The sequence below is a fragment of the Homalodisca vitripennis genome, chromosome 2 (assembly GCF_021130785.1).
Source record: "Homalodisca vitripennis isolate AUS2020 chromosome 2, UT_GWSS_2.1, whole genome shotgun sequence".
In the NCBI taxonomy this organism is placed as follows: domain Eukaryota; kingdom Metazoa; phylum Arthropoda; class Insecta; order Hemiptera; family Cicadellidae; genus Homalodisca; species Homalodisca vitripennis.
The window spans coordinates 60,844,410-60,860,000 of record NC_060208.1 but is presented as its reverse complement, the minus strand read 5'-3'; the positions used below and the strand labels follow the sequence as shown (position 1 = coordinate 60,860,000).

Here is a 15,591-nt window from a genome sequence, read left to right as displayed (position 1 = left end):
GAAACTTTTGTGGTGTTTTAAAGTATAAAATATATGTTTTTATCGGTTTCTCCTGTAACGCAATTTATATTTCAATAATTCTTTAATGTGATAAACAATTCAAACATAAGTAAATGATCTATGAAAACATACTTTGACTACAACAAAAGAATATAATGTCATAAATAAGAGTCAACATGAAAGAATTGAAATGTTTGTGGGTTGTTTCAAATATTTGAAAAATTACAATATACTGATCAGCTTCGTATCAGTTTGTAATTAGAAGAAACAAGCCCCTTGTGCACGAAAGTGTAGGTAGAGAGGACACTTGGAAGATACAATACCTAAAATCTCCAAACAAGACTTATCGTGACAGCTGTTCTATGACCATTAATACCAACGTTCTACCATACCGGAGACAGGCCATAAAAGGAACTGTGTGTTTGTTTACATGTTCATTAGTCATACGACTGGGCTGTCTTGGCTGTGGGCACGCACACACACGCGCAGGTAATTGTAGTACGTCACCAACTGTTACTGGTTTAATATGGTGATTAGATATTGTATTTTAAACTGAAACTTTCTATGTGTGCGTAATAAAAGTACAAATAATTCATTTTATCATCTTGTTAAGATAAATTAAAAGATTTAAGTCACGAATGAAGTTTTGGTATTAGTTATTATTCCATGTGACTAGATTAAAGGTAAGATAACAAACAGTTTACAATATGTCTTTGCTACAGGACACTTGGAAATAATAAATGAATTATTTTTGTAAATGTAATTTACCTTATTACTTATTTTATGCAAAAAGTGTTACCAATACTTTAAATATTTTCAGCAATTATGTAAAAACAGTGCTGCCATATTTACAACATGAAAGAACCACATTCGTATTGAGGATGAGCCAAGTCATACCAATCGTAAATATAAAAACCTTGCCAATCTGTAATTTTAGCTCTAGACGTCTGACATTCCCCCAATATTTTTCAATGTCACAGGAAATTCTTGCAGAAATATAACTTAATAGTAAAACATAAGTTTCTGACTTGTGTTTATAATCTTTGTGTTATTTATTACTTACAATTATTGGAAAAAGCATAAGTCAGGAGAAAAATCAAAAATGTTTTCTAAAAATAAGTAAATAATCCTTTACTAAGTTAATCTTATAAACTTTACTTTCATGTCTCATAGAGTACTCTTAAGTTTAAAAACAAGAACGAACTTTATCGAAATATTCCGTTTCGGTTACGTACTACATGACATGTTATATGTTATGCTCCTGCATCATCATCAGTTTGTTCGTCGTATGAAATTGTTGTTGATTAACCAAAATTCTCCGGTGAGTTGTAACACAACAATACTTGATAACCAATCGCAACGAACAATGTACTGCACAAATAGATTTTATTGAATTCACTGCAGCATTTAACTAATGTAGTCTTAAAAACATTTCTTAAACACTTAGTGATTAGATTATATTTTATTATATCACGCCACAACGTTTTTCTTTATCAGTTTTTAGTTAACTAGTAGTTTACTTTCTTAGAAGTAATTTGTTGTACCAATCTGAAAATTAAATGTGATTATCTCGGTTGTAACACAGAAACTTGAGCACCTGAGACGTAAACTTAACAATTATCAGCTCAGTACTCGGCGAGTGCAAAGTAATTTTTCGTGGTTGGTTACCCTTTAAGTCTCAGGATATTCCAGGAATTACACAAGGTCATTGAGAAGGCATTTTATTCTGGTAGAACGAAGGTAGGCAGTTTTGTACAGACATTGCTGGTGACTTAGATAGACATCATTCATATTTATAGTTGCTGCCGTATTGAGCAGCCTATTGACAAGCCTAATTAGTAATTTCGGACGCGTAAGTACAACTCCTTATTAACTGGTTGGGAAACCCTTGAACTATACTCTGGGAAGCTTTGGTCTTAAGGATTATATACCCTTACCACAACTACGTAGTCTTATCTACCTACCTTGAACAATCTACTGGTTTCATAACGTACAATAAAATCAAGAAAATGAGTCCTAGCAAGATATAAGTGTGATAGTAAGCAGTGGACTGGTGATTTCATGATAAACTGTTGTATTTAAATACCAGCTTTACTATTTTACTTAAACAAGTAGAACCAGAGTGCATCATGCTTAGACTCATTTTCTTTTTTGTATGAAGATTACATGTGTAATAAAATTAACTTAATTAAGAATTAAAAAACTAATTAATGCACATTAGGAACGTAAGGGCAACTGGACTATTGGGGTTGTGAATACGCGTGCGAGAGCGCTTAGATCGGCGAGGGTAGGTAATACTCATTGATAACTTCTGGAAAGAGTGTAGGTTGTGGCTTTTCCTCGTAACGACCAATCTCGGTTGTAGTTCTTCCATAATATTAACTGTTTGGTGTACATTGTATGATTGTCAGACAGTAATTTCTTAACACTGATAAATAGATTAGCCAGTTTATGCAATAAATTGTATCAATACAATGTGGGAACGTGACGATACTTTCTGGTAGTTAACACATTGTTTGTCATTTTTATATTTACGTTGCAAGAGTGAATTATCAGTATATTTTATTTTAAAATTTATGTTTATAGATATTTCGTTACGTACTGTATTTTAACCTCAATTCAGCAAAAACTAGTTTACAAATTTAGGTTTTATAAACGTGGCTTGCAGAGTTCCAGAGAATTTGAAACAGAGACAAATATTGTAATATAATTTAGAAACTGCCTTTGGTACACATATTTATATTGTTATTAATTGTTCTTAATTATATTAATACTCCTGCCTAAGATAGCAAGATAAAAATAAAAAATAATAAGAAAGAGAGTAACCCCCCCCCCCCCCCAAAGAAGACTGCATAAGAGTATCGAAAACCTGGTAGTCTATTGCAAAGAAACTAAATTGATCAGTGATAGTTGAGATTGGTCTGTAATTGGCTGTGTAATTCATTCAGTCACAATTTAGCTCTGCTTCCGGCATTGGTTTATGGATTTGCATAACTGATCTTGCCAGTTTCGATTTCATATTTTTAACTGAAGATGACTCACTACAAAATTTTTAAAGATTGTAATTATGTTCAAATTTCGAACCAGTAAACTTAGCTTATGCACTCCTCCCACTCGTAGTAGAACCTTAGTTGGAGCTTTTGTAATTTGTAACATTTTGCACATTATCACCTCAGTGTTAACGAGCCACTAGCCAAGTACGAGCTACGGCTGACAATGGCTTTCGCTCCGACGCCAATCTTCAGTTTGCTTTGTTGTCACGATACGGCAAAAAGTTTATATTTATGGCCTTTGTAATTGACTTCTTATTATGTTTTGTTCAATACTTAATTTTGCCTTGTTTCCTGGCCAAGAAAATATACATCACAGATCAGAGGAGCCTACTTCTGTCAGAAGTGAACTAAGATGGGTTTTATACTAGTCTTTACATTTATAGTAAATGTTAGGTAGTAACTTTGTCTTTTATATATATAATAATAGGTGTTTAATAAAATGTACAATTAAAATTACATTACTAATGAAACTACGCTTTTGTTTCTTTAAAACTGAAAAACATTTTTAGCGTTTTAAAAACATTCATAGCTGTAGTTGGTACATGAAATGAGAATAGGCCTATATTCATGTGAAGAATTATTAACCACCTGATCATGGAACGATTGTTTTGAAACATGTAGTGGACATCTGTAATTTTTTTGAACTGTTTGACGAGGTATAGTACCATACGTTTGAAATATGTTTACAGTTCCGGGGTACAGACCAAGAATTTTTATTTTAAATACCCTGTATACATTAGTCTTTCTACAATTTGATTATAACGATTTAATTATTTGTTCATAACTAACAATTTTAAGTGACAGGTACATAAATACGTTTCGTCAAACTCATGTACAATGTTAATAATGTCAAATAAAACATATACGTCATGTATACTGCAATTTACAAATACTTGAATTTCATTAAATTTAAAATTATGAATAGTAAAGTGTAGTGTAGATGTAACTGTTCAAAGAATTATCCTACTTTATCGAGCTAAATTCAGTTGAGAACGACGTGTGCATTATTCTCATTCAAGTTCCTGACTTGAGTATTTTATTCAGGTCGAGTAATTGCCTTGTGCTGTAGGTTGGCATCAAACTGAGACCTTGTGCACCGATTCAGGCTGTAATGCCAGTAGGTAGAGTAACGGTAAATATAAGGTCGCAGCCATTAAATGTGATGTTTTATGAACTGTTTGAAATAAATATTTATTTTACTTTGTAGGACTGATATATTGCTTAAGCAGTTACGAGTTGTTCATGGTATGGATTTTAGTTGTTAATTAAAAGGAACTACGTATTGCATTAATTTGATCACAAAGAGTACATATTTGATTTTGACTCCAGCATTTAATAATCAGCTTTTTTTGTTTACTGACTTAGCAAAGCAATGTCCTAATTTTAATTTATTCATTTAAAATTCCACGTATCTTAGGTTTATATACCAAAATTGATCTTTTAAGTAGTTTAAAACAGGCTTTGTGTCTTCATTCAATATTCCATTGTAGGTAAAGTTCATTTTTCGTACACGATTCTAGGTATGGTAGTTTATATTATATAAGCTCGAATGTCATCCCGATTCGATTTGAATGTGTTTATATATATATATATATATATATATATATATATATATATATATATATATAAAGTACCAAGATTTTGACTATTCAAAAGTTGGAAAGAAATAATAACACTGTGTACACTTTAACTGCTGTTTTTTAAAATATAAATTTATGCTCAACTTGTAATGATTATGTATCGTAAATGTATGTTGGCCAGCCCGACTTGATAAGCTTCTAGTATAACATAAGTTTATATTTTGGACCATTTCTACTTTCTATTATATTCTGTATGGATTTAAAACCTTTTTTAGAAACACGAATTTAGAACCATTTGCAACAATTTGGTTCTCATATTTTTATATTTATCTATAAATGTTCGTCGTCATTACATTTTGAAGCATACAATTATGTTTCGGCCTTGACAAAAAAAGTAGTATTAATGACTTATCACATATATACGACATTCAAAAGGACAGACGCAAAATAAATCCATATTTTTCTAACTCTATCAATCTTATGTTTCTTACTTCGGAAGTTTATATATAATTCTATACCATTCTTAATATTTTTGAGCGAGAGATCCACTGATCATAGAATTGATAGTTAATTATTGCTATATTAAATATTCAGAATTAATTAACTAATCAAATTAATGCGTCTTAAGATAAACAACGCGACGACTTAAAACAGACAAATATATGATCCTGAAATCAGTTTCGTGTGGTATAGTAGAGAAGGTCGAGTTGAAAATAACGTCTGGACAGCGATAAATGAGTTTGAACAATGAAGTGATCTAGGGGAAAGTCCGGTGGACGGTCGAGACGCCAGTTTTAGCCGAGTTGGCTTCAAGCCATCCTCTGTCGATTTTTTTTACTTCCTGCTCTGTTCTGCATTGTGGGATCTAACATATCTTTGGCATTGTGCGATCTACCATATCTATTGCGTCGTGTGATACAGCATATATGTTACACGGTGGGATACAACACGAGCATGTTTGTTGGATGTAGGATCCTCCAGCATCTCTGTTATACACATTGTGAGATCTAACATATGTGTGGCATTGTGCGATCTACCATATCTATTGCGTCGTGTGATACAGCATATATGTTACACGGTGAGATACAACACGAGCATGTTTGTTGGATATAGGATCATCCAGCATCTCTGTTATACACATTGTGCGATCCACCTCTACCAGCATATTTGTTGCATGGATTTTGCGTCTCTTTTGCTGTATTCTAAAAAATAGTGATTCTGCATACTCTAATTAAAGTTATGAATATTAGAGTATAGCTAAAACCAATGTGCTGGAATATTCACACTGTCAGTACTAAGATACTATCTACAACATTACTTCATAACATTCCACAAATTAAAAATTATTTCTTATTTTCACAGTACTTTCAAATATTATGTACATGGGGTACATTCAATTCTACTGTGTATGGGGAGAAATGTAGCTATGGGAGCAAATAGAATAGGGTTTGTTTGAGATCTTGAACTGGATTGTACTTAACCGTAAATTATAACAGTCCTTTCTCATATGTATATTTTATTAAAATATGCTTAAAAATAATAACAATGAATAATGATATAAATCGGTAAAGTAAAAAGTATTATAAACAATAATTAATCATCTCTTGCTCATACGTATTCTGCACTCATTGCCTCAAGACAGAAAATTCTCCGACCAATATACAATTTTTTCATATTTTCTTTTCCATAGTGACAGTTTTTAACGCAATAAATGTTCCTGCACGCTTAATACATTCAGCTAACATCAAATTCAAAATCCCGCATATTTTCTATTCTATTTATGGCAAAGAAATTTTTATATCTCCACATCGGTACCTCCATTAGTTGAACAGTAACAAAACTCGCCAGGTTGGTGGTCTCTATTTCTGTTGCGAGTCTGAAAATAGAATTTTTAAGATTACTGTTTCCCTTTATTAGTGCAACAACTTGAGACCATTTGTTTCGGTACTCTTAAGAAGATTTCGCCGCATGATTATCTTATCTTCTATTCAAAACGATTTAAAAGGATTGATTCAAACAGCGAACATGCTATTTTGTAAAATAAGTACACACAGTAATGTAAGGTGTTGCAAGACACACTAAGTAGACCGACCGATTATTTTTAAATGTTGTCCCCCGTCTATAAAGTTTCGATTATTATTCTAAAAATTATGAATAGTGTTGACACTTAACTAATTGCAGCTATGCTGCTGATTTAAGGCCAATTGAAGTTAAACTAACTGTATTGTTGCTATATTTAAGAATAATTTTAAGAATGTTTGCATTTTTACTATATGAATAAACTAATAGGAAGAACCTGTGACCTTATAAAACTAACGAGCGTCATAAATTACTGATTCAAATGCCATTTACATTTGCACATACATTTATGTTGTGCTGCTCTCTTCGATGAAAAATGAATAATCGTCATACGATTTTGTTGGTGGCCGCTTATTATACTGCAGCTATCCTTTCTAATGCGTATATCAAATTAACACTCGCTAAACAACATCCACATATAAAAGTATTTCAAACTGTTAAACAATACAAAAACAGCTCTGTCTAAAAGCCTACGTAAAAATCAGCTAAAAGCACAAATAAAGAGTGCTATCCAGTTAGATAGACATAATGTACAAAAATGAGAATGGCAATGTTACTGTATGGTGCAAGGTTCTCTCGCGTTCCTTACTTTGATAAGTGGACTTAACTAACAGTATTAGGTGACTCATATGATCCCATTGTTGTTACTCACCTTCACAATATCTAATCTCATTTGTTGACATCTTCACGCCACCTCGTTCCTAGATTTCCTTCTATATATAAGTTGGGTTTCTTTGCTTATGTAAAGTGTCTTACTTGAGAACTTAATCTTGCGCAACAATGTTTGGATTGTAACTATTTTAAAAGATTTGGTAAAAAGTGTATTCCTATGGTTTTGCTAAATTTACATCTATGTTAAACACATGTATGGCAAATGACTTTCTATCAATGAATGTTGAGGGATGCTCCACTTGTACGCCGATATGTTGTAATTGCTTGACCAGTGACCATTAAAAAGGTTTATGTACCTTGTAGCTACCGCTAGTAGACGTATCTATACAAGTACAGGACCTGAAACAGTCTTATCTTAGTAGAAATTTGTTAGAGAGGAAATGCTGTGTTAAAAATTGATACAAAATGTGTTGTGTTTTACAAGAAACGGCAAATTTTGACTTAGGCTTCTTCGCTCTACCGATCATTTGAGGATATTCACTGGAAGCTTACGCTTGAGAAGTTAGAAAACCTGTATTCATACAAATGCTACTACAATAGAATCACAAAATGCCCCATGCATCTCGTAGAGTGTGTTCGGTATCAAATATAATTGTTTGCTATTCATAACTTATTTTTCTGGCAGTTATCTATATATTACTTTGTGACATGTAGACATTTTTAGTGCATTTCGTATCTAAAATTAATAGATAACAATAAATTACAAAATAGAAGACAAAATGTATAATATTTACAAGCAATTAAGGGGTTTTAAGTACCATTAAAAACGGTAATGAATGAACCAAATTTTAAACATTAGACGTATTTAATAGATAACAAAAATACATTAATAATAAATAAATAAATAAATAAATATATATATATATATATATATATATATATATATATAACAATAACAGAAAATAAATAACTATATGTATACATATATCAAGTGAATATTGTTATCGTTATATTTTTATTTCTACTACAGGGATGCTACAGGTCAGGGAAGTCAGGGAATAGCCAGGGGAAAAAACAGGACTGGAAATCAGGGAAAAGTCAGGGAATTTCGACGTTGGTCAGGGAAAAATATAAAATCCGTTTACACAAATAAACTTACTGCCGCCGCGCCGAGTCCAAGCCTGCAGACGGCGCGGCGCATGAAGCAGGCAGCCAAAAACCCTGGGGATTGCGTCGAAAAAAGTCAGGGAAAAATGAAAAATTTGGTCTGGAAATCAGGGAAAAGTCAGGGAATTTCATTATTGGACTCCTGTAGCAACCCTGTACTAGTATTTCGTTTTCATGTCTTTGAAAAAACTCTTTAAATTAACCTTGCTCTCCATCTTGTGAGTTTTTAATTTATAATGAATTATTTTTTATAATTATAATGTAGGCCCTACATACAACTTTTTGTTTGTTTGCAGATTTGAGCAGTAAAGCGCTTAAAGAAAATGCTATCTATAATAAGCAAAGTTTCCTCCAAATTTCTACACATTACATTTTATTTCTACACAATTTGTCATAGTATTTCATACGATTTGTACTCATTAAATAGTCAGTAGGTGTATAATAGACCAAAGGAAGAATTTGGCATAAAGATAATTTTTGAAACAGTAGTTCAATAATTCATTCGTTTTGTCAGGGGAGTTTTGGTGCTGTTCGGTTACTAATAAATTATCACGCGTATTTTTCCAAACAGCGCGACAAAACTTTGTCAAAAATACCAAATTACCTCTTGAGCACTGTTTTTTTAGTATTTATATTGTTTTAGAACTTTATTTGAGCAGGTAATTAATCAGGACAATTGAGTAGAGGTTTGAGGAACTGAACTCTGAACTGAAGTTTATGGAGGAAGTGGTAGCACCTGACGGGACACTTAAGCCTCGACAGTAACAGCTAGGTTTGTAAGCCAAGATAAAATGTTGAATGAGTGTGGGATGTTTGAAAAATAGGTCAAGGTTTTGTGCGGGCTTTCCAGTGTCTAATTATAGTGGCCTACACTCGGTCTTCTACAGTGTAATCTGCCATCCTGTCTCATCTGTGGCGGTCTGGAGCTTGTCTCTTGTTTCTGTGCACCATTTCGGTTTGACATTTATTGAAAACTATGTATATTATACACCATTTTTGCACACAGGTTCATTCCCCACAATTTATCTAAATAATTCCGATATATAATGTCGTTTACAAATATTTTTAGGCTGGTGAAAGTTAATTACCTTACTTGAAATAGGTTATTCCGTACATTATATAACTTTGTAAAAATATTAATTACGGGTTTTGTAATGTTTGAAGCAGTTAGTTAAAAAAATAAAAAATAAAATGTTGTGTAAAATAACTTTGACTTCAGTTAGTATTTCCCCCTTACAACATAGAATGAATAAGTTGTAGGCTATGTGTTGGTAGAAATTATACTTTTGTTTGTGGAAAGTTTTTATTGTTTTAAGTGTATATATAGTTACATTTATTTATGTATGCTTTGTGTTGGAAATCATATTATTGTCCTGAAGAGTAAAGTGAATCTTAAGTCAATTAAACTTCAAAAGGTACATATATACAACGGGTGTTACCGAGCCTTTGTGATAAAAATCGAAACGTAAAAAAGCGGCAATATGCCGCGAGTGCGTGTGCTCACGTGTTTTACAGGAGACTACTGAAGTAAATTATCAATAACGGTAAAATAACAATATTCTGTCACATAGTTTCAAATACTGTATGTATTTGTAAAAATGAACTGACCAGCTAACAACAATTACTGTATCAACTTTTTACTGTGTGTAAGGTAGTATTATGCTACTCTTAGGGAATATTTTCTTTTCGGGAAATTTTCTGCTGTTAACCTGCGCAGTTGGCAGCAGTTACATCACCTCACTGACTTGCAAATGATTGATGGAGGTACAGTGTGTAGTGGTGACCTTGACATTTTCTCATTTTAACACAGTTATTCTTTTTACGTCTTCAGAAAGTGTGCTAGACCTTTCGTTTGAATAAAAAGTGAAACATGTTTAAGTTTAAATTTAAAACAGTACACGGGCCTGGTTGGTATTTTTTTCTCTCTATAACTATTATAACTTGTAATTTAGTTTTATAAAATAATTTAGGCACCTAAGGTTAATTGCTGAAATTTGGAACTAAAATTAATTATTCTTACTAGTCAAGCAATACATTATCTAGTAATGCATTATACTGTGTATTCTAATTCCTTGAAATGTTTCTTTTCATATTATAAATAAATTAAATTTCCCATTTAATTAAAGAAAACTATTATAGTTTATTTACAAAAACTTGGCCTATATTGAACAATTTCATTATTTATCTAAATATTAATATATAAAATACAATTATCCTCCTAAGGTGTAAACTTAACTTGTTTTCTACCAGTTGAATAATTAACTTTATGTTTCATTAGTGTAGGCTATGTTAGATGAAAATTGTAGCCTGTTAGCAAAACAGATGATACTCTTTATGTGATAGGTTGTTTACAAACTGCTGTCTATTGATTGAATTGCAGCTGTACATTGAAATCTCATTGTATTGATCCACTCCCCCTTCCCAAACTGTCAAACACAGTACAAATCCCCCCCCCATGTCCTCTCTTATCCTATAGTGCTTTGACTATCACCTCAAGGCTGCCTTCCCAGTAGATTATTAACTTATTACAGGCTGTGATTGTTTAATGTGTTATGTGGTGTTATCTTTATGACTTTTACGATGTAGACTTTTAACACATACACTGTGACACGAGTAATGTATCGACTTTAGGAGAGCTGGGTTAGTATTAATGTGCGTCCACCGCAGTAAATTTCTTAAACTATGATACACCTCTGGCTACAGAATACTTAGTTAACGCTTTCATTATAGCACGAGTAGTGTACCGACTTAAGGAGAGCTGGGTTAGTATTAATGTGCGTCCACCGCAGTCAATTTCTTAAACTATGATACATTTCTAGCTCCAGAATACTTAGTTAACACCTTCATTGTGGCACGAGTAATTTACCGACTTAATGAGAGCCTGGATAGTAGTAATGTCCGTCCACCACAGTCATTATGTTACACTGTAACATGTAATTCATCTTAAGTAACATTCTTTAAATATTATTTCAAAATTGTTATTTAATTTGCCATAAGTAGTGTCCTCTGATTGATATCACCGTCCTAGGGTTAATGCTTAGTCTTGCTACAGTCTATGACTGATTTTATATTCTGCTACTAGTCAAGGTACCAAGGAGTTACACAACATTAAAAGCAGTTTCATATCCTTCAGATCAAATATGATGTATAAAATAATGTAAACTTATGACTTGCTATTGAATTTTTGTATTCTGTCTCTCGTTATATCTGTGATATTTATTATTAAGTCCATTGGTAAAAAAAAACATTTTTTTTGGCTGAGTATAAAATTACAATCATTGATGAAATCCAACTTTTTTCATACAGTGTTTGTACATATTTTATGTTATTTATATTCTTGTGAAGTTATGTTGAAATATTTATTTATTGATTATTCCGTTTGTTGACAGGCTGGCCACTTGTTTGAGGAGCCGTTGATGCGTGGACACACAGACATCAGGTCTCATCTAGAGGACTTGGCTCAGCGACATCCAGAGTTTGCTGATCAACTGAGATACCCGGCCTGGAGCAACAGTCCTGAGAACAACACAGGTACCTGGGGTCGTAAACGGAGAGGTTCAGGGCCTCACGAGCCAGGAGAAGGGAGTAAACAACAGCCACAAGAGACTACACAGTCTGAGGCAGCTGAGGAGCCTGGTCCACTGAGAGGTCGGACAAAAGAAAATCTCCGGAATACTGTTCCGGATATGGGACAGAAGCAACAACAAGACTCTGAAGAAAAAGAAACTCGAGGACAACGATCGTGGTCTGCACCACCAGATAATAGAACACAACCAGAGAAACCGAGGTTTGTGTCAAAGATAGAGATACATCCAGTCAACCCAGACGCCCCACCTCAGTCGCAGGCAGGTGATGCCACAAAGCCTCCGATGGCTCCACCAAAACCTCAGCCACAGCCTCAGCCCCAGTCGCAGCCACAGCCTAAATCTAATGTGAGACATATTCCCATATTTGTGGAGGGAAGAGACGAACCTGTGCTACCAAAGAATGTTGAGCCGGAGTTTACACAGAGTCAAGCACCACCACAGAGTTTTCACACAAGACAACCACCGCAGCAATCACAATTTACACAACATTTTCAGGCACAACCCCCACCGAATATCCCACCTCATTACGATCCGCTACGACAACCGAGATATGAGCAACCACCCCAGCCAAGATTTGAACCTCCTCCACAACCACGATACGAGCAACCACAACCCAAACCAGAACCGCCACCACCTCAAAACCAACCACAGCAGGAACCACAACCCGAGGTCAACCCAAGAGATCCTTTGTATAGAGTAGGCTGTGTGCAGAAAGAAGTGGACGAATTAAAAGCCAAAGTGGAAAGCTTCAATGGAAACTCAAGATCAGATAAGGAGTATATTCTACTAGATGAGCTGTTGACAAGAAATCTGATAAAATTGGATGACATTGAGACTGAAGGGAAAGAGGAGGTTAGAGCTGCCAGGAAAAACACTATTAAGAGTATACAAAGGTGCATTAGTGTCCTTGAGAATAAAGTTCCACTTACGCGCAGCGAGAAGAAGGAAGAGGAATCAATGGAAGTGGAACAGCTTCCCCTGGAAGGTAGTGGTAACACCGTCAATGAAAATAAACCAGAGGAAATCCCTATAGGTCCTCAAGGAGATGTTTCTGTAGAGCAATCTTCCGGTGAAAAATTAACTGAGGAACTGAGCCAAACAAATGCCCCCAATGCAAGTGAAGTTCCTTCGGGGGAAAAGAGGAACAGTGAACCTTGTGAAGGGAAGAAACAGGAATCGTCAAATGAAGTCTCAGAGAGTAAGGAAGCGTAACCTTCTTCCATTCAAGTGATGTAATTTATTTTTATTTTTAAAACAGTATTCCTAAGAAGTTTTTTTAAACGAAAAGTGTGTTTGATGAGAAAGTGTTTGTTTTATATTCAATGAAGAAAAATACCCTGGGTTTGTACGAATTAATTTAAAGAGATCGTTTGTTACAAGTGTAGAACATTGTTATCTGTACATTTTTGTTTATAAACAAGTTTTAGTTTTTGTACAGTCGCCCCCGAGTATCACTAGACTGATTTAAGTTCTGTACTTTTCTAAGACTGATGTCATAGTTTTGTTTAAAATGTATTTAAGTGAATTCGTTTATTTATTACATTGTGCTGGAGGTTTCTGTTCCTTGAGCGATTGGATCCCTTGAGCTAGGTCCTTCTTGAACTTAGAAAGGCGCTTCTACAGCTTTTTTAGTCTCATAAAAGTCAGTGATATTTTGGTACGTTGAAAATAGAATCCAATACCTTTAGACTACTCTATAGAATTATATTAGACAGTTTTTTTCTAATGCTTGGAGAGCCTTCGAAATAGAGTAATAAGCCATGTGATAGATTGATAAACCGGTTGCCTATGCTTTTTAAAATTGACTAATAACAATTCAAGATCACTGTTAGTAGATGTAATTGTAGAGCAATTAAAATTTGATAAAAATGTTAATACTTTTATAAAATTATACTGATTGTGCTATATTTGTTTATTATTGGTCCAGTTGTTGGACCTACCATTTAGTACTATTATAAGAATAATAACTAATTATAAAAATTTCAAACTCTTACTGGGATAACTTGTGATCCAGATGCCATTTAAATAACTTAAAACATATAATTGCAACTCTTAATAGGCTAATCATTACAAGGCCTTCTTTTTTGTTATATGAGCATGTTTTTTGTAGACAGTACAAATAATATAATGTAAATTAAGTGCTGAGGCTATATAAACATTTTCTAGACTTCCATCAGACATTGAAAATCTCTGCACTAAGCTCACTGTGGCCTCACCAATGTAAAAATCACCATTTCACATATTTAATGTACAAATAAAGTGTATTTTACGTATCTCACATTTGCATAGTTTTTTAACCTTCCTGTCAGTATGAATGGTTTTTATTGTTAAAAAATATATGTAATCATTAATAATCTATTAAAATTAAAAAGATTGTACCACCTCGATACACAAAAATTATTAGAACTGTTTATTCTCTGATTATTCTTCTGATTACTTTCTGGGTAATAAAGTTCTTTTAATAATAAATATTACTTCAGGAATTGTCACTTACTTCTAGATGATAAATAACAAACAAGAGGTAAAATACTGAGATGTATCAACCTTCTCACCAGATACTAAAATCAGTCAACTCTGTAACTTGTAGGCAGTAATAACAATTTCCCACAGATAAATTATGACTAACAATGTAATATTAACAACAGCATACCTGTGTAGATTGAATTTAAAGTTTTACACATGTATTTAATTCAGATTGAAGTTTCGTCATTCAACATTGGTTCTTAATGAAGGAACAAGAGCAGTCAATCTTTATTGATACATCTAGCTGATACTACATCTCATGTAATCAGAAAAATATACAGAAATTTATAATAAAAAGTGCTTGCAATTAATTCATACGTTATAAAAGTGGTTAACAGGATTTTGTATATATTTTATCCCTCTACATACTAAATTCTTTTAAGTTATTATTATTTAACCATAAACTGGCTGTTACATAGTAGATGTGTGCACAAAATTATATGAGAAATTAATTTCAATATTTCCCACAGTCAGAACTTAACATAATCTCCAATGGAATTTGAAAATACTTGCTTGAAATAATGTATTCTCCCTAAACTTATTGGGGTGTAAAATATCCAGGTATTTTATAAACCAGGGTAAGTCGATGTTCAAAAATTCCCAGGTATTTGGAATTTTAATTCAGTCTCGTCTCTGAATAAGTTGAACCTTGGAAAATGTATGGAAACTCATATTTCATATTTTATACAACACTAGAAATAAATTAACAGAAATTTTAATTCGTAATTTAGCAATTTAAAAGATTAGGAAGTAGAATTAAAATTGATCTCTAACCTGAATTCAGAGAAAATGCTCTAGAAATAGACAATGCATTTTGATTATTTAGAGGGAGATTCATACACTTCATTTACTTTGTATTAATCAAAAACTAAACAAAATCTTTCACAAATATTTAATTTATTATTGTTAATCATATTCTTACTATGAAAGTAGCAAATATGCTCTGTTCCCACATTTTAATTGCTACTCCTAGTATTAAAAATGTTAAAG

The 15,591-nt window shown here is 33.0% G+C and overlaps 1 protein-coding gene across 4 annotated transcripts in view; it reads left to right on the top strand.

Annotated features, from left to right (window-relative positions):
* Positions 1-14,356, top strand: part of LOC124354029 (BAG domain-containing protein Samui-like) — a 44,780-nt gene extending 30,424 nt beyond the window's left edge. For 3 of the 4 annotated variants that reach the window (XM_046804179.1, XM_046804182.1, XM_046804180.1), the window contains exon 2: positions 11,881-14,356. In XM_046804179.1, the coding sequence (XP_046660135.1) occupies positions 11,881-13,290 (1,410 nt within the window). In that variant the 3' untranslated portion in view covers positions 13,291-14,356. Of the gene's footprint in view, positions 1-10,242; positions 10,399-11,880 lie in introns of those variants that run through there. The other variant, XM_046804181.1, reaches the window with a different exon arrangement.
* Positions 14,357-15,591: the final 1,235 nt, after the last annotated feature.